This window comes from Berghia stephanieae, chromosome 3 (assembly GCF_034508935.2).
Source record: "Berghia stephanieae isolate SIO BIC M18660-M18661 chromosome 3, UCSD_Bste_1.3, whole genome shotgun sequence".
Taxonomy (NCBI): domain Eukaryota; kingdom Metazoa; phylum Mollusca; class Gastropoda; order Nudibranchia; family Aeolidiidae; genus Berghia; species Berghia stephanieae.
In genome coordinates this window covers 53,065,423-53,085,615 of record NC_088362.1, presented here as the reverse complement: position 1 = coordinate 53,085,615, position 20,193 = coordinate 53,065,423, and the positions used below count along the sequence as shown (strand labels likewise).

Genomic DNA, 20,193 nt, shown 5'->3' with positions numbered 1-20,193 from the left:
CAAATTAAAGCAAGGAAAAGAAAAAACTCTCGATAATATTATACAATAGTCCAAACATACAGCTATTTTGGGTCATGACCGTATTGTTTGTTAGGGTGTCCCGATTTATCTCTTTGAAAAGTTGGCCGCTATGCCAGCTGGACAAAGTTCAAGTTTTAGATAAAAGGATTTAATTTATCAGCTCTAAAGGGAAAAAAAAAAAAAATTGGGTGTATTGGTGAGGAATTTAAAATATTTAAACTGCTCAGGAAATATAATGTTTTGAACAGTTAACAGTTAAATTGTCCAAGATGAGACAAAATTTGTTGTTTTTAATCCTCGGACAGGACATGCTAAGAGAATATTTTGAAAGGGACTGGTTGCAATGTCTTTTTGACTTTCCGATTTTGAAAGCTGCCTTTGCTTTTATGCAACTCATTTATAGCTAGAATTTTAAGTTGTATTACCATCTCACTGCCCTTAATACACACACAAACATATGACGTCCTTTATAACAACACATATTAAAATATATTTTATTTTATTTTTGGTTTTTATACAGTGGATCTCATATACATATATACATTAATATATATATAAACGATTTTTCTATCTTTCAATTGAAATAGTTAATACATAACTTCATCATACTTCCTGTATATTCATATTTTTGACTAACCTTTTCAATTTTGTTTGCCTTTGTGACCCCCGCCTGTGTGCGTTTTCAGGGCAGACGCACCAATCATGGCACACATGTGGGAAATGGTTATCACTGAGGACTCATCGTTTTTAGGGTACGAAGACTTCCAGGTTGCATGACATCCTGTTTGGCAGCATGCCCAGCGTTGGTTTCAATCCTTGTCGTGATGTTTTATTTTTCTGTTGTTTTTGTTGCTTTGGTGTATGAACACATTTATATCCCTGTCCTGGCCAAGCGACAAATGTACTTACCTTGATAGATATATATTTCATACTGTATATAATTTTGTTTTTGAAAAAACATACTTTTTGTTAGGTAGGATGTTTTTTTTGTTTATTTCAGTCAGTACTTTTCCCCTATTTTCCTTGATTGGCTTAATAATGCTTAAGTGGACTGGGAAGACCTTTATTTTCACCGTTAACTCTTCATGTGTGGTTGTTGTTTTAGTGACTTGTATACTAATTTTGCATTAATCAATTATATTTTCAATGAAGTTTTTTGGGTTTTTTTTGGTCACCCTCTTCCTCTGCCCCCCCCCCCCCCCCCCCCCCCCCCCCCAGCCCTTAAAAAACAAGCAAAAAAATAAAGAAAGACTTTCACCTCTGTGTTTTCTTTAACTTTTTAAAAAAGATGATAAAGAGGAAGAAAAATAAACTTTCTTGAAAATGTGACTTTTAACCTTTTGGCTTTGTTATGGTTGGATGTAGTTGCAGAGATTTTTTTTTTTTTTGGCTCTATTTATTTCTTTCAATTAAGATTAAAGGCCTTGTGTTGTTTCTTATGATGTGCTGGTAAGGCACAATTATGTTGCCTCATCTCATTCTATTTTTTTTCTTCCAATCTCTAATATTTTACCCCAGTTGCATGCTTTTTATCCACTAACATTTTATTTTATATTTCAATTCTTGGAAAATTCGTAGACTAAATTTATCAGTAACTTACATATTAATAGCATAAAGTAAATTGTAATCAATATTCGAGGTTTCATTTAATGTCACAGATTAAAAATATAAAAGGAAGTTATCATCCCATTAATTTGTATCAGTAGAATTAAGAATTTTAAAAATAAAAATTCTGTTAACACCATGAGTGGTGGGTTTAAAAATAATAATTTGCATTACTGTTTATTTATTATTCTTATTATTTTGTTTATTTTTATAATTTTTTTTTTATTGGTGTTTGTATATCTAATAGTTTATTCACAGTTTGTGCAGCTGTTAAGTTCATAAAACTTTTCTCTCTCTCTCTCTCTCTCTTTTCAACTATATTTGATATGTTCATCCTCATCCAAAATGTCAACTGACTTATTACGTTGTTGTCATGAGACAACCCAAAATGCACACAATTTATTTTGTATATATGATGCATTATATTTTGTCCCCTTTGACAGCACTCACGCCTCATTAACAGCGCATTTTTGTCTTGCAGATGGATTAGATTGCATGCGACTTTATTTGGTTCATTGTTTTTTTTTCATGTCTCATTCATCACAAATCATAATTATTTATTTATTCTTGCACTTCATCGACTGTCACCTGGTCAATGGTACAGATGGGATCGGCAGTCAAATTTTCACTTGACTTGTTTTGATGTTGTCATTGATCGTTAATTAATCTTGCATGCTGTGTATGTGTCTTTCAGGGGAGATGCCCCAATCCTCTCCCAGTTTTGGGAGGTCATATTTTCTAATGAGAAACTATGGGTAAAAAAACCTTATCCTTATGTATTGCCCTCATTGAATACTAGCACTAGCACTACTTACTGGTTGCTCGCACTATACTCCTAAGTAGCACAGTCATTGGTCTCCTGTGTTTCATATAACCATAATAATATCATGTCAAGATGTGAGTCTCAACTATATTTTTACTATTTCCTTTTTCTTACTCCTCTCCCTTCTGTATCCTTTGAACCCATTTCCTCTCCATGGCCATATCATATCAACAGACCTGCCTACTTGAAAATTAAAATTAAAAATTCCTAGTTTTTAGGTGATAAAAATAGTGATCGCTATAAATAATTTTACAGATCCAACAATTTACCCTCACAATGATTAGATAACGTTTCAAAGTCCTTAAAATTATCCATGCTGGCATCAACTTTTATTTTCAATATGTTTTAATGACTTAGAAATGTTCATGAAGTTCTGAAATTGGAGTCAAACTTTTGTAATTCTACGAATTTTTCGTAGTACTAGGCATGTCTGTATCAACCAGTTCTTTATTTCATTTTATGCCCCATTTTTTTTCTCCCCAATATAGTCAACCATAAATCATATATAATTTATGATGAATGAAGAATGGATATTTCATCTCACTGTGTATCAATCACTATATTCAATTATCTAGCATGAACGTGCAATCATGATATTAAATGCTCATAAATTTGTTTCACAAAGCAGTCACCAGATATTGATTGCATTCACCTTAGCGACCTAAAATGTTATGCCTGAAATGACATTTCCCGTAATTGAAATTATAGAAAATGTTTCAGCATTTCGTATGTCCAAAATCTCATGAAGTAGAACTTAATAAAAAGAGCCTGATTAGAAATAATTCTGCTGTTTATCTATGGTAAGGTAAGGGTCTTAATTTAGAATTCATCGCAAGTATGGGAGGAGGCAGAAAAAATGAAATAAAAGACATGAGAGATAAAGGGTAGAGGGTATTTCGAATAAAATATATGAGTAAATCAATGATATTTGCACTTTTGGTTTTCGGTTGAGTACATAGAAAAAATTAAAGTTAAACAATTAGGAATGGGTTTGAATTGGCACGATAGGCAAAGCTTTGCTAATCATAAATCAAAGTCTGCAGATTACTACATTCCCACATCTGGAAATACATTGCAAGAAACATAAGTCATAAGACTGAGTACTGTTTTTACTTCCTTTTTTTTGACATTTTTCCTTTTCCTCCTTCCTACCTTTTACCTAACTGAAAAAGATAAAAAAAATTAATTGAATTTTTCTTTAACCCTTACTTATCTGTTTCTTTTTGGAAACTCTAATCCTTACAAAAGGTTGGCATTGGAATTTAGATTGTTTGCATGATCTAATTATTAGCATCTTATTTGTCTGGCATTTTATTTTATTCTAAATTATTGTGTCGGGTAACAGCTCCACCACTTGATTTTTAATTAATTATTCAAACTTTCGCAGTAGTAAGATGGTTAGATAAGCAATAGAAAAGAAAGAAAGAAAAAAAAATGAATATTTTACTATTTCTAAATGATTTAGAGTAGTTTTCTTGTCTTAAAGGCACAAATATGTCTGCAAAGATCGTGAACTTTATGTTTGTAGGCTGTCAAATTTTGTGCATTACGTCTCTCTTTTGGTGGTATGACTTTAATTTTGTGATTCAAGTTATTGTTTTCATTTTCAGGATTTTCATGTTTGTTATTTTCCGTCTAGCATCAAGTGTGATCCTACAGTCCTGCATGTTCTGAGGCAAGAGAGAGAAAAAGAAGATTAGAAAATAATGTGCTTTTTATTGTTTTTATTGGTTTTGTTTTCAGTCCTCAGCTGATGGATTTTCATCCAAGCGAATGCAGGGATTTAGAATCATTATTATATTATTCATGAAGTGATTTTCTCCTCAGAACAATTACAACTGCAAAAGCATGACTTTTACTCTGTTGCACCATTTAAAAAATGTTACGAGTTTCCTCCCATTGTCTGATGGCAGTTTATCCCCTGAGCATGGCTTCGTAGCTCATATTCTCTTCAATTTTGAGAAATGTCTCCAGTGTTGTGTACATTTTGTTATTTTGTACCATTCATTTTCAAGGATAAAATTAATAAGCCCTGCATCTTTTTCATAAAAAGCATCTGTCAGAGTGTTCTAGCCTTTCCCAGGTTTTCCAATATTTGCATTATTTTAGTGACGCGATTTTGAAAAAAAAAAAAAATAAAAAAAATATCTCAGTAATAATTATATAGGTATATTCTTCTTCAAAAACAAAAAAACAAAAAGCAAAAACAAACAACCCCCCCCCTTCCCCCCAAAAAGCAAAATAAGAAAAGAAAAGAAACAAACCCCAAAACAATCCAGGTCTCATCATGCCCGCTCAATGAAGGAACAAAAAAAACAAAACAAAAAAAAGAATGAATGATGAATTTAAATGAAATTTTAAAATGCAGGAGTTAAACTGGGGACAGAATCTCTCTCCTTTTGGCCATTTATCGATGCAATGTATTTTACAAACACGTGAAAGGAAAGTTATGAATTTGCAAGCTCAATATGATAACTTGCTCATTGGTATCGCTTATCAAAACCAGTACTTAATAAGGGTCAGGAGGCGGTCTTATACCAGACTCCTTAAGTTAATGCTTGCAGATTGAATTTGATCAAAAATCTCATCAACCAGTGATGGTTGTTCGGACACTGTCCCTCCCAATTATTTTCAAAGGAGCCAGGTGTTAGTTATGTGTGTCCCTCGTTTCTTTATCATCTTTACACTCAGGGCTGATGCACCTCTTATGGCACAGCTTTGGGAGGCTTGTCAACAGTTTGAAGTACAAACCGGGTAAACGTTGCATCTATCAAGCTTTTTTTTCTCTTTGAAAAAAAATTAAGATAAAAAAGAAGAAAAAAGCCTCTGATTCTTGGGTATAACTAAATTATAAATTGCTAATCAAAGAAAATTGTGATATTTCTTTTTTTTTTTTTGTTTGTCACAGCTTTTATTTTATTTTAATCAATCTAAGTTTCCACATTTTATCAGCTGTTTTTTTTTTTTTTTTTACATATCCTGCAATATTTCTCTATTACTCATTAGCTTGTAACCGTTTTTTTCTGTACTGAGTTTGTAAAGTTGCTTTCCCGTACCACCCAAGTACTACTGTGTTTACTTGTACATATGATTTTGCATGAATCAGTCACCAGATGTACTAATAGTAATAGTTGCTTGTAACACTCCTTTGAGTTTTAAACACATTTCACACCTCATGTGTCTTAAAATTCTACACTTCTTTCAGTTTTTTTATTTTTAAAATTTTTTTAAATTGTTATTTTTTTTGTTTTTTTTGGTTAAAATCTAAACAGATGGGACGGCAGTGTTTCGTTAAATAGTTTTTAAAACTTATTTTAAAAAATCCCACTTTATCAAATGGTGTTTTATTTATAGAATAGTTTTGTAGATGGGATGGCCAGGTATTCTTGATCTTGCATGCTTATATATAACATTTAATTAACATAGAATACTTATGATCGGGGTGAGGAAGACTTGTTTTCTGTGCTTGATATGGTCTCTCATCACATAGTGTTCGGTTGAAATGTTATTAGCCATGATTGTACAAATATTCTGACAGGTTTGTTTCGTATATTGTGATGGGTTATTTAGAATTTCTCTCTCTTTGTTTCTATTTCTCTGATACATTAGAACGATTTTTATGATCCAGATGTGATGATTTGATGATTTACTTTAAGTGTAAATTGATTTAGCTTCAAACTCTTGGAATTCTACTATTCACCTTTGGTCTAAGAACATTGTAGATTTGGCATTGTGTTGTGATTACGGGAAAGCAGGCTTTAACATTCTAGTTTTGGTGAATTTAGCATTTAAAAATAGTTCTAACTTTTTTTGTCGTGATTGTCTGTTGTCTAATTTGGTGGTAATTGAATTGATTTAATTAACAAGTAATCATTGTTAGAGGTGAAGAGTGTCCTGTTGTGTCCTTTAAAAAAATGAAAATAATCCAAAACGTATCTTCTACTAGCCTTTGTTTAACTCTGCTTTAGTTGCCTTGATCTAGGTGGTTTTCCTCAATTTCCCTTCTGAGAGCTAGGGTAAATCAACTCTACTTGTTCTTCTTGTAACCCTCAGTCCATTTTTCACATTGCATTTGTTGATCTTTGCAGAAAGAGAAAGCTTGTCAGATGTTTCTGTGAGAAACGGTATTCTTGTGAATCATATTTCTACTTGTACGCATTTGAATGTGTTTTTTTTTTTTGAGTTTTTTTTTTTGGGGGGGTGGGGGGGGGGGGGCGTTGTTTGTTATCCTGTGCCCCAGGGTTTTGTTGTGCACATTTATAGAGTCCACTTTAATTTATGTCTCCTCTGGTTGAACTGGTCCTCTTTTCTATTTAACAAAATGTCTTTGGTATGAGTAAGCATAAAAGGTCTTTCTATTAAGGTCTAAAATCTTTTGACTATCCCATCACCTCTGATTGTCTTTGTAATTTATGTGTTTTTTTTTTTAAAGCCGCAGCGAATCACAAATGAATTGAAGTGCTCTTCCGCCAGTTTTCTTTTTAGCACATTACAGGTGTCATGTCGTGTCTTACATGCTAAGTGTTGCTGTTGGCTTAGGACCCCTTGTAAAGCTTTTTGAGCACATTTAGTGAATACTATAATATCTTTAGATGCCTTTTATCACCTTCTTTAACCTGGTTATCCCTACTGAATTGCTATGTCTTCTTGGCCGATCATACTGGCATTTTGTTTTACTCATATTTTCCTTTTTAGCTGCCATTATCTTTTATCCATTATTCCCATCTGATGGTTTTCCTGCCTGTTAAAATATTAGTCATTCTGAGGTATTTAAGCTTCTGAAAATTTCAGAATCAGAATGCTTTGATCAACAGTGTAGAAAACTTGAAATTGGTCAATACTTATGAGACAACTTGAGACTAATCTATTGAAAATGTCAAGGAGGTAAACCGGTCACTATTTTCAGAGCTCCCTTTCATTTATTTCGATTCATCTGTATGTCCAGATTTGTAAAAATATGCTAAAAATTGTCAAATTCGTCTATTTCTCCCATTCAGTTTTTTAAGCCAAAATTTTAATTTGTACAATTGGTGGAAATATTGTGTTTTTTTGTGTGGAAAAAATCAAAAAGATCAAATGCAATCATAGCACATAAATTATAAAACATTTTAAAGTAACAGTTTCATATAATAAATCAGGAGGGAAATCTTTCACGAGTTTCATACAGACTTTTTTCTTGAAATTTTGATTTTTCTTTTTTCCAAAATATCCAACTTTTTTTTTTTTTGCTGTGTAGGTCTTTTTAATTTTTTAAATTGATATTGGCACACAGCTGATTGTAAAACTCAAAAGAATTCAGTTGAACATTTCTCAACAGTCGTCTTTTCATAGCAGTTTCTTATATGGAAAACCACTCAGTCTGTGATTAACATGCATTCTTCCAATCCATACTTAAAACTTCTCATTGTGATCACTTACTTAGCAGGACCACGTTCAATATTTTTTTTTTTTGGTGATACCTGTTCATGAAGGCCACTTGTGGAGCGTGTTTTAAAAAAATGCACAGCTGAAACTAAATCTCTTCCTTCCCATCCCCTTTGTTTTTGCCTTCTTTTCAATATCAAGGAAAGATAGATTTTCAAAGATGCAGTAAAATACCTGCTTGATGTGTGCAGTCCTTGGCTTACCTTTGAGGCAAAAATACCATTTTACACATCACTGTGAGCATTTGCTTATCCACCTCAGCCTCCCTCAAAAAACATTTGCTCATCTATCATGGCTGTTTTTTTGTTGTTTTTTTTCTCTGCAATATCTGGTGATCGTTATGAGCGGGTATGATTGCGATTCATCAGTCATCACACTTCTTTGATTTTATTAGAAAGTAGCCCCATAACAATGGATACATATGTATATATATATATGTATATATATATATATATATATATTATATATATATATATATATATATTTATATATATATATATATATATATATATATATATTGTTGAAATAATAGTTGATTATTCTCCATTTACCATTTTGCCATATATTATTATTATTATTACAGATCACCTTTTCTTCAACGACGCCATACACGTTAAAATCCGTAATGATTCTCAATCCAAAAACATTGTCGCTGCTTAGAGCCGAAAATCCATGGATTATTGCTTATTTTACAAAAGTATTCATCACTCCTTATTCTAATGCTGCACATTTAGCTGCACTTTATTTACATTATTTTTAGTTCAAGACTATTTTTTATTGCTCTCATTAAAAAAGAAAAACAACGAACATTTTTACATCTGGAAAAAAAATTGAATTAGTAATTATGTACTAGTCGATAGGCATTTTGAGGAGTTGGAGGGGTAGGACATGGAGGCAACAATTAGATGTTTCAGATGGTAATACGTATTATCATCATCTCTTATCAGTACTCACTATCAGGTTTGTTGCATACAACCTTTTTTTTTTTGAGCTTTTATATAGCGCAATATCCACTAAATGTGCTCATTTTACACCTGAGTAAAGAGCCTTCTCCAAGGACTCAACTATGCACTGAGCGGGGCTCGAACCCAGCACCTTTCGATCCAAAAGCGAGTGTCATACCACTAGACCACATAGCCTCACAACCTTGACGTTCCAATCCTGTCAGTTATCTTCACATTTATGAAACATTTTTGATAATCATGAAGTATCAATTATGTTAACAAAAGCAAGAAAATTGGACTCTTTGATATGACGGAAGTTAAGCAATCTATATTATTGTATTATTACCAAATTTTATTACCGCTATTTTAGTTTAGTGAGGTCTTTTAAAATCCCTTAGTGGGAGAGAGAGAGAGAGAGAGAGAGAGAGAGAGAGAGAGAGAGAGAGAGAGAGAGAGAGAGAGAGGAGAGAGAGGGGAGAGAGGAGAGAGAGAGAGAGGAGAGAAGAGAGAGAGAGAGAGAGAGAGGAGAGAGGAGAGAGAGAGAGAGAGAGAGAGGAGAGAGAGAGAGGAGAGAGAGAGAGAGAGGGGAGAGAGAGAGAGAGGAGAGGAGAGAGAGAGAGAGAGAGAGAGAGAGAGAGAGAGAGAGAGAGAGAGAGAGAGAGAGAGAGAGAGAGAGAGAGAGAAGAGAGAGAGAGAGAGAGAGAGAGAGAGAGAGAGAGAGAGAGAGAGAAGAGAGAGAGAGGAGAGAGAGAGAGAGAGAGAGAGAGAGAGAAGAGAGAGAGAGAGAAGAGGAGAGAGAGAGAGAGAGAGAGAGAGAGAGAGAGAGAGAGAGAGAGGGGGGGGGGGGGTCTGTTGCTGTGTCTTCTCTCCTCCTATATTTCCTCTCCCAGGTTGCTTTCTGTCTTTGTCATGATATTACTTGGTTTTGTCCTGGCCCTGGCTGGAGTCTGGCTGAGGTGGAAACCGTCAAATTTATACTATTAGTTCAGGAGATTTTTTCCTCTTATAAATCATCTGTCTGTTGTGTACAGTTAAAAGTTGTTTTAAAAAAAAAGGATTTTGTAAACATTTGAGTGTATTCCTCTTAGTGGGATCCTGTGCTTGTGTCTGGATGATGTTTTTAGGCGATCTCAAACTAAGTACACTTCTGTTCCCTATTTGAACCAGTTCCTATTATCTTACTTTCACTCGGGTGCTTTTAATTGTCATTTTTTTAGTCTCATTTTCTTCCTTTTGGCTGGAGCTGATATGACCTAAATGTGTTGTAAGCATTAAAAAAAACCCTTAAAAACAACTAAGATATCAATGGTCATTGGATGAAACCTCTTAAGTCCTGATTTTCATGATCGGCGGATCAAAACTCTGAAGTCTACATACAAGCTTTGCGCTCCGTGCTTTATTTAATTTTGGGCGGATCAAACCTTTGATTTTACGACCATCGATAAATTATTTTTCTGCCTGCTGGGATGATGTACTTACGTAATCATGCTTACTTTGAATTTGTTGTAAAAACAGAATCAATTTGTAGACAGTCCTACTGTTACCCGACTGACTTTGATTCAAATGATAATGGTTATTTATTTTTTACTTCTCCTTTTTCTGTCACTGTCCCCCCAGCAGTAAAGCTGAGTCTATATCTAATTCAGATGCAGCATAAAAACAATGGACATAACCGCCTATTCAAAAGATAATAAGCAGTTGTTACTACACCTTTCTAGCTTTTTTAAAACTTTTTATTCACCCTACTTTTAACTGATAGATTTCATAGGGAAGTGTTGGATACTTGAATCCCAGCAATATTACGATTGTCTTTTAGTAGTTAAACCTTTTTAGTGTGAAATAGGCAATAAATATTGGTCGATACTCTCTGAAGCTAGTCTTTCCAATATTTGATCCAGAGACCCTCTCACACTGTCAGCAGCTTTTTAAAAAGTATTAAAATAACAAATTAAGGGGAGGATGGCACATTAAAATTATGAATTTTGGCCCTCTCAATAAAATGAATCAAAATAACTTTTCTTTTGTTACAAATGATCTATCAAAGCGTTCTTTGTGTCACATGTGAATTTATGGCAAATAGATTTCATGTGAAACAACCAAATTGCATTGAAGAGAGGGGCAGATCGAAGGGAATTGACTTAACACAAATTCACAAAAATAGAGAAAGAGATTGATTGCCCAAAATAATAATAATGAAAATTGATACAGTGGAATTTGCATTAAGTCAACACTTTTAAACGTCAATTTCTGTTTAAAGTCTACACCTCTTGTTGGTCCCAAATTTTCTGGTTTTTAAATTTTATTTAAAATATCTGTGTTCAATTGATAATGGATAAAGTTAATCTTGCTTAAAGCACACAAATCTGTCTGGTCTTGGGGTGTTGGCTTTATCAGATTGCACTGTATTAAAAAAAGTAGCAAATCTTAGCCAAGACTCGATCATCATTTTATGCATGCAATTATATTTCATTCATTCATTCATTCATTCATTCATTCATTCATTCATTCATTCATTCATTCATTCATTCATTCATTCATTCATTCATTCATTCATTCATTCATTCATTCTTATCAAGTTTTCATTCATGATCCCATTTATGTTCGCGTTTTGTCATTTCTGCACCTCACACTTTAATTTCTGCAATGTTGTTTTTTATTTTTTTTTTTTTTTTGTATTTTTTAAATGTATTCATGTTTGTAGGTCATGCAATTTAATTTATGCATCCTTTGATTTACAATCTAACAATTGCAAGGATGGAACTTGATTGTTCATTTTTTTTTTTTAAAACTCACTCAACCCTAATACCGACTATATTCGTTGTATACCTGGGGTTACTTTTACCCTATGCCTATTTATTACATTTTTCTGAGACAAATTATAGGTGCGGTATCAAATGTTCATAATTGTTATATGTTAATGGTAGTTGAATATCTAGGCACATGCTCATTTTTAATACATTTTTATTCCAATTTTGATACAGCAAAAATTAGGATTGAGTGAGTCAATTAAAAGAAAAATTATGGTTGAAACAAAAATACATGGGTATTATAAGAGATTTGCGTAAATTCAGTAAATGTTGTATTTATTTATTTATTTATTTATTTATTTATTTATTTACTTATTTACTTTGTATTATTAAGATGGGTTCCATCCTTGACTTTTAGAAAGATGGGAAATGAAACTTTTGTAACATTTCGGTGTTTGGTCAAGCGTATGGATTTTATATGCAATATTGTATTCTCAAAGTTATCCCTCATCTCTCTGCATTTATTTATTTCATCATTGCCTCTTAGTTCTTTAACAGATCAAGATTTTAAGTACCAGTTCCAGTGGTGCATTCTTTTGTATTTTTCATTGCACACCTTTTTTTTTTTTTAACAAAGAAAAGTTTAGATTGGCGAAAGGAAATTTATTCACCAATTGTGATGCATTTTCACTTTATTGTAATTTAGTAAATTTATTTGCATATAAATCACACTATGCAACAAATAAGACAATTAAATGAATGATAATAAAGTATGAACTAGTGGAAAAGTTAATAGATAGGTAAAATATGATATTTGAAATTTTTTCCTGTATATTTTTCCTAACTCTTTGTAAAATTAACTCTGTACCGTCTTTGTATTATGATTTTACTTCTTATGAATTATACTATTTTTTATTAGCAGTTTAAACCATGAGAATAAATTAGAAAATGCATAGATTAATGGATAAAGGAATAAATAGATAAATGAAATAAACTCATTAAATGTTTAATAATTTTTTCAAAAGCCCTAAATGATTTAAGGGATATGTACATTTGTTTCGTACAAATGAAATTGATTGCCAGGTTTTGACATAAGGTTCGATTTGCATTTAAATAAAGAGATGGAAAAGGAAAATAATATTATTTTGGGGGATTTAGAAATAAAAAGAATAGAAACAATGATTTTGACTCGTTTTTAAAAAATCGATAAATGGTAATATGGTGATTTTATTATTTTGAGTTAAGAGTCCAGCAAATTGAATTTAGAAAGGCTGCCAATTATTTATTTTTTATTATTATTATTATTATTATTATATTTTTAAAAATATTTTGTCGCTGATAGATAGATTAGTTGATATTTAATAGATTTGATTTCTGGATAGTATATAGTAGTAGTAGTAGTAGTAGACAAATTTCTAATATTCTTTGACGAGCCCTGAATTTATAGGAGAAAAAAAAAGTCTGAAAAGCAAATTTGTACATAAGTGTGTAAATAAGTCATCTGAACTAAATTGTTTGAAGTCGTTTTATATCATAAACTTGATTTTTTATTATATCTCTCAGAATTTATGGCTATGTATATGAAAGTTAAATAAAAAAAAAAGATTTATTAAATTTATCAAGTGCATATTTAATAATAATTCAAAATAATGACAATTCAGGACTTGCTATCAAATGATGAATATGAATATGAATGATGAAAACTTGTCAATTCAAGGTTGAAATCAGATGATGACTTCAGTCAATTAAAGAATTTATTAAAGATGTTTTCTATTTCGGGACTGCCAATTGCTTTAAGAAAAAAAGAAACGTTTTGATGCGTTATTAATTGCTTCTCACTATAAAATGTTATGTTTTGGATTAAGAAATCAAAACTTGAAAATGAAATTTTTACAAAAGACAGTTTGCTGTCTTTGTATTGAACATGATTTTTCACATATGAAAAATTCCTAGATAATCAATTTCAACAGTAATAAATGAACAGCATTAGAGAAGCAAATATATAGATTAATACAATGCAGAACACATATCAATATATTTTTATGCAAATTATTGTTTCGTAAATACAAATTGATGGATTGAATATGTATTATAAACATTTAAAAGATATAAAACACATAAAAACCACAAGGAAAAAGAAAATGAACCTTAAGAAAGATTGGTGGAATTGAATTGCTCTCTCATTTATATATCACCATTAACAAATCTTATGATTGAATATGAGCTTCTGAAATTGATGGTTTATGGAAACAAATTATTATAATCCAGCCATTTTCAAAATTGATATACTGTAAATCACCTTACTCCCAAAATGTCCTCTTTTTGAGAAGCAATCTTTCATTTATTTTTTTTTAAAAAGAGGATTGGTAGTTCTTGTATATTATGATTATCAATTGGCAACAAGATTTAGTCAAGATATCTTCCTTTAGCCGATTAAGCTAAGTATTTTATTGCATGTTTTATAGATGATCATTGTGGTCTTCATAGGGAGTGTATTTAAAGTTTTAATCTGCACATTTTAGTTGTATTCACTAAAGATGTTTTAACAGATTTCATATTTTGAATTAAGTGAAATCAAAGATGTCTATGGCATCAAGGTCTTGGACGTGGAAAATTGTGTGCTATAATCCTGCTTTTATTATGAGGACTTCTTTTTGGCCATTTACCTTTTTTGTATGTGTAATTATAAATGGTAAAATATTAAATTGCATAGAATCAAAGCGTTTTCATAACGTTATATCTAATTTGATGATATGGAAAGGATTGTTTTTAATCTTTGAAGTACAAAGTGGTTTGGAATTAAATTAACATATATTTATAATCTCAATGCTGAGAGATAAAGACTTGATTAAAAACCAGATTTTCACCAAAGAATGTGATAAAAAATTTTTTTTAAATGAATTGATCATGTTAAGTATCACCAACTGGCTTTTGTGAAATTCTTCTCCCTTTTTTTCCTTTAATGACATTGGTGCCTGATGTAGAAAATTTTGTATTTCAGATACGACAAGGATGGACACACAAGAGGTACCCCTGAGGTGACCCCGCCCAACCCCATCAGACTGGAGTGGGATTTGGACAAAAATGTAAGTGGCCTAATTGAATCTCTTAGTTGTCACACTTTCTCTGTTTTGTGTTTGTGAAAAAATTGTAATTGTGAAATTACCCCCCATTCATAAGATGTTCAACATTGCAAGGCATTTGTGAACAGTTTTGAACTCTTATAAAGAAACCCCCAATTTTCTTTGTCATGATTGCTCATGTTTTGTTAACATGGAGCATTTCTCTGTAGAAGATGTGATGTTTTAACTTAAGTAAAAGAATTTGACGTAATCACTTGCATATACATATCTATTGTTTACCTCAAATGATAATTCATCTATTTTTTATATAATCGATCCGGTATTGTCTCTATGCACTGTGATTATAATAATAATGATGAACCAATAGCACAACTGCCCCTTTTACAGATTTAATCAATATTCATATATACAGTCCACTCTGGATAATCGCAACATTTTCGCTGATTCCTTGGTGTTGCGATTAACTGGAGTGGACTGTACATATTTGGGTAAGAGCATGTTTGACCAAAAGGGACTTTTTCCTACTCAGAAAGTGTCAGATTGATTTGTTGTTTTTTTCTCTTCGAAATTTAAGGCAGAGTATAAAGGAAATTATTTTCAAAATGGTTTTATATGATCAAATTGAATTACACTCACTACATTGATTATAAAGCATTTTAAAATGATATGGGTGGAATGAATTAATTTTAGATTTAGAAAGATATTTTTTTCTTGAAGTTGGGGCCATGTAGAAAATACAAAAGATTTTTTGTTTGTAATCTGCGAGTCACTTGTTTTTGGATTAGAAGATACCACTGGAACACAAGGATTTTTTATTGTCATCTCAAGATTTTAATGCCTCTTCCCCATTTCTCTGATTGTAGCTGAACTAAAAAAACAGAGGTGCTATCTTTTAGATACACAAAATATATTAAATAAGGTATTAAACTAACCTTGTTTTTAAAACAGTGCCAGCAAGTGATCGAGACCAGTCTTCAAGTGGCTCGTTCCCTTCTCAGCGATGTGGATCTCCATGTGATGATGTTCACTACATTTGGCAAAGGGGCCATCAAAACATTCAAGGTGTCTCCTGATGCATTTATTCAAGTTGCCATTCAGCTCACATACTACAGGGTTAGTACTCGCCAATATCTTTCTATTTGCCCTTTGAAAATTGAGAAACATTATGCCAAAAATTCAAAAATGTTTGAGATAACTAACCAAATGTACTTAATGTTGTTGGAGTCAAAATTATTTTAAAATATCGCAAATCAGAAAATGTTGAATTACCATATTTACTTATTTTGTAATTGTGATATCTTTTCATGTCATTTTGTAAAAATTATTGTTTTAAATATTTGAGGATTACAAATGCTACCAGTTATTTATCCTTACATACCAGTTTTTGAAGTTTTAAAGGCACAACATTTAATGATAGATAAATGTTTCTGACAAAGATAATGAATGAAATGAATAGTCCTTTCTCAATTTTGTTTTCTTAATTAACTTTTTTCTAGACATTACAAGTTTTAAATTTACTGAGGAATACATATTAATGTTCAAGAAATGTTTCCCATAATTTAGTCAATTGTCAAGTAGACTTCCTTTGACTTCCTAACATTGGCCATTTTTGTTTTATCAGCTGGAAAATCATTTCTGCCTAACTTACGAATCGTCAATGACCCGTCTGTTCCGTGAAGGCCGCACAGAGACAGTCAGATCTTGCACTGGAGATTCCTGCAACTTTGTCAAAGCCATGTGTGAAGGAAAGCCAGTAAGGATTTTTGTGTTATTTCGCTGCTGTTTTATTATTCTGCTAAATACGAAGTCCTGTCAGTTTATGCTCTTTGTTTGAATGTTATTACGTAGGACATAGATTTATTTTCAAATAAGTAAGTAGATAAGTAAATGAATAATAGATATAAATAAATAAACTTTATTCATCCATCAGGAAATTGGTTTTACAAATGCGAACTACAAGAATGAAAAAATAAATAAACGTTATTAAAATAGAAAAATAGAAAATATAATCCAATTTCACGAGCAATAAAAATTCACATTTCTTGTTGCCGGAAGTCGAGTTCAGATGGACTACATAATGTGTTGTCATTCTCACCGGAAATTATGAAAGAAAGAAATATTATACAGGAAAAATGTCATCCCCAAGAAATCAGACTATCAGCTTCAGAATCTACTATGTCACATGAAAAATGTTTCCTGTTCCGTGGCGTAGTATTGAGTTGATGATGAAGGTTCTTAATAGATCTTTACTGAGTGAATTTTATTTTATTATTTTTAACTCGATGAAAGATTTGCTAAATTAGCTTCATTTTCATCCCTTTTTCTTCTTTTTCAAAGGTCTAATAGAATATGATAGAATATATGATTTAAAAAATAAGTGTTGAGAAAGTATAGTCATAACTTATACGATTAATATACACTTGTACATTTATCATCTCATTTAGCTTTAATAATAATTGGTCCTAAAAGCATCTTCAAGCATATTAAAGCTTGGAAACTAGGCGATAAATTTTTATAATAAGATTTAAAGTACTACATATTTCAGTTCTCTCTTTTATAGACGACTGTTCTCCATCTGTTCTCAGGGACAAAGACAAGTACAATAGTTTTATTAAAATCATTCATTGTATCATCGTATCATTTCCTACAATGTCCTACAGTGTTTTATTATACCTTTGTGTTTATTTCTGCTTCCAGAAAGAAGAATGTGTGAAACTGATGCGCAAGGCAGCCGACTTTCACCAGAAGCTGTACAGAGACACCATGACAGGTAGTGGAGTGGACAGGCATCTATTCTGTTTATACGTCGTGTCCAAGTATCTGGGCATTGACTCGCCTTTCCTGTCCAAAGTACTCAGCGACCCCTGGAAACTGTCTACAAGTCAGGTATATCCATGCAAAGACCATATATTATGAAACAGACTTTATCAAACTGGTCTCTACCAGGAGCAGTATGTATCACAGGAAATCTATTAATGGTACAATTGTTTCACAATCTACAACAAAAAATTTGAGCTTTTATACAGCGCAATATCCACTAAACATGCTCAAAGCGCTTTACAATTAGTCCCTGGCCAACAGCAACACGTAACATGTAGGACGTGACATGAAGGCCAGAGACAACACTGTTAACGGTCAGGTACTCATTTTACACCTGAGTACAGTGGGAGAATGTGAGTAAAGAGCCTTTTCCAAGGACTCAACTATGCGACGAGCGAGGCTCGAACTGAGGTCCTTAAGGTCCGAAAGTGAGTGTCATACCACAAGACCACATATCCACACACGGCATGAAACTGTGAGGAAACCACCCCTTCTCTCTCTCTCTCTCTCTCTCTCTCTCTCTCTCTCTCTCTCTCCTCTCTCTCTCTCTCTCTCTCTCTCTCTCTCTCTCTCTCTCTCTCTCTCTCTATATATATATATATATATATATATATATATATATATATATATATATATATATATCCATCTTTCCATCCATCCATCCACGCCATGTATGTATTTATCTCACTTTACTTGATAGCTTGAGATCTTTTGTAATAGCTTGGCTCGAGAAGACCTGCATTTTTCTATATTTTGCAACAATTGAGACGAATGGTTTCCATTTCATACATTTAAGTGAAAATGAAATTTTAAGAAAGATGAATAGATATATTAATTTGATTTATTATATTTAGTCAAAGAATTAATTTATTATTATTATTATTATTATTATTATTATTATTATTATTATTATTATTATTATTTAATAATAATGACATTATTATTATTATTATTATTATTATTATTATTATTATTATTATTATTATTATTATTATTATTATTATTATTATTATTATTATTATTATTACTATTATTATTATTATTCAGTATTTGCTACTGAGCAACTCCCATTGGTTTTAGCAGTTGAACTATACACAGTGATGCCAAAACTCCGGTTTCACCGGAAAAAACTCCGGTCTGGAGCTAAAAATTCCGGGCTCCGGGCAACTTCCGTCAAATTCCGGTGAGGTCAATTTGTTCCAAGGACCCCCCCCCCCCCCCCCCTTCCAACCACCACATCATCATCATTGCCCTAGTTTTACAACCATCATCACTACCACTACTACTGCAACCACCACCACATCATCATCACTACCACTACTACTACAATCACTACCACCACATCACCATCAGTACCACAACTACTACTGCAAACACCACCACCACATCATCATTACTACCACAACTACCATCACCATTATAACCACCACCACCACATCATCATCACTACCACTACTACTACAACCGCCACCACCACATCATCATCACTACCACTACTACTACAACCACCTCCACCACATCATCACTACCACTATTACTACAACTACCACCACCACCACCACATCATCATCACTACCACTACTACTGCAACCACCACCACCACATCATCATCACTGCAACTACCACTACTACTACAACCACCACTACCACATCATCATCACTACCACAACTACCACAACCACCACATCATCACTACCACTACTACTACAACCACCACCACCACATCATCATTACCACTGCCACTACTACAACCTTCTCCACCACATCATTATTACAACTACTACTACAACCACCACTACCACATCATCATCACTACCACAACTACTACAACCACCACATCTTCACTACCACTACTACAACAACCACCACCACCACATCATCATTACCACTACTACTACTACAACGAACATCACCACATCATCATCACTACCTCTAATACTACTACAACCACCACCACCACATCATCATCATCACTACCACTACTACTACAACCACCACTACCACATCATCATCACTACTATTTGTACTACAACCACCACCACATAATCATCATTACCACCATTATTACAACCACAACTACATCGTCATCACTACCACTACTACTGCTACTACTATACTACTACTGCTACAACCACCACCACCACCACTACTACTACTACTACTACTACTACTACTACTACTACTACTACTACTACTACTACTACTACTACTACTACTACTACTACTACTACTACAACATCATCATCTCACTACCACTACTACTACAACCACCAGCACCACATCATCACGACCACTACTACTACAATACAATCATCACTACCACTACAACCACCACCCCCACCACCACATCATCATTACCACTACTACTACTACTACAACCACATCATCATCAATACCATTTGTACTACAACCACCATCACCACCACATCAACATCACTACCACCACTACTACAACCACTACCACATCATTATCATCACGACCACAACTACTACAACCACTATACCACCACCACATCATCATCACTACCACTACTACTTCAGCCACCACCACCACCATATCATCTCTACCACTACAACAACAACCACTATCACATCTTCATCATCACTACCACTATTACAACAACTAACACCACATCATCCTCACTACCACCAGTACTACAATCTCTACCATTAGGTTTTGGCGCTTTACTTCATTTAAAATAAGGAAACCTTGGGATTGTATTTGG

General features: G+C 32.8%; 1 protein-coding gene across 7 annotated transcripts in view; it reads left to right on the top strand.

The window, feature by feature from the left end:
- Positions 1–20,193, top strand: part of LOC144967997 (carnitine O-palmitoyltransferase 1, liver isoform-like) — a 78,080-nt gene that overhangs the window by 50,630 nt on the left and 7,257 nt on the right. For 4 of the 7 annotated variants that reach the window (XM_078905902.1, XM_078905905.1, XM_078905904.1 and 1 more), the window contains exons 15-19: positions 708–773; positions 14,566–14,650; positions 15,596–15,760; positions 16,269–16,400; positions 17,345–17,533. In XM_078905902.1, the coding sequence (XP_078762028.1) occupies positions 708–773; positions 14,566–14,650; positions 15,596–15,760; positions 16,269–16,400; positions 17,345–17,533 (637 nt within the window). Of the gene's footprint in view, positions 1–707; positions 774–5,140; positions 5,204–14,565; positions 14,651–15,595; positions 15,761–16,268; positions 16,401–17,344; positions 17,534–20,193 lie in introns of all 7 variants that reach the window. The other 3 variants (XM_078905907.1, XM_078905909.1, XM_078905908.1) reach the window with 1 other exon arrangement.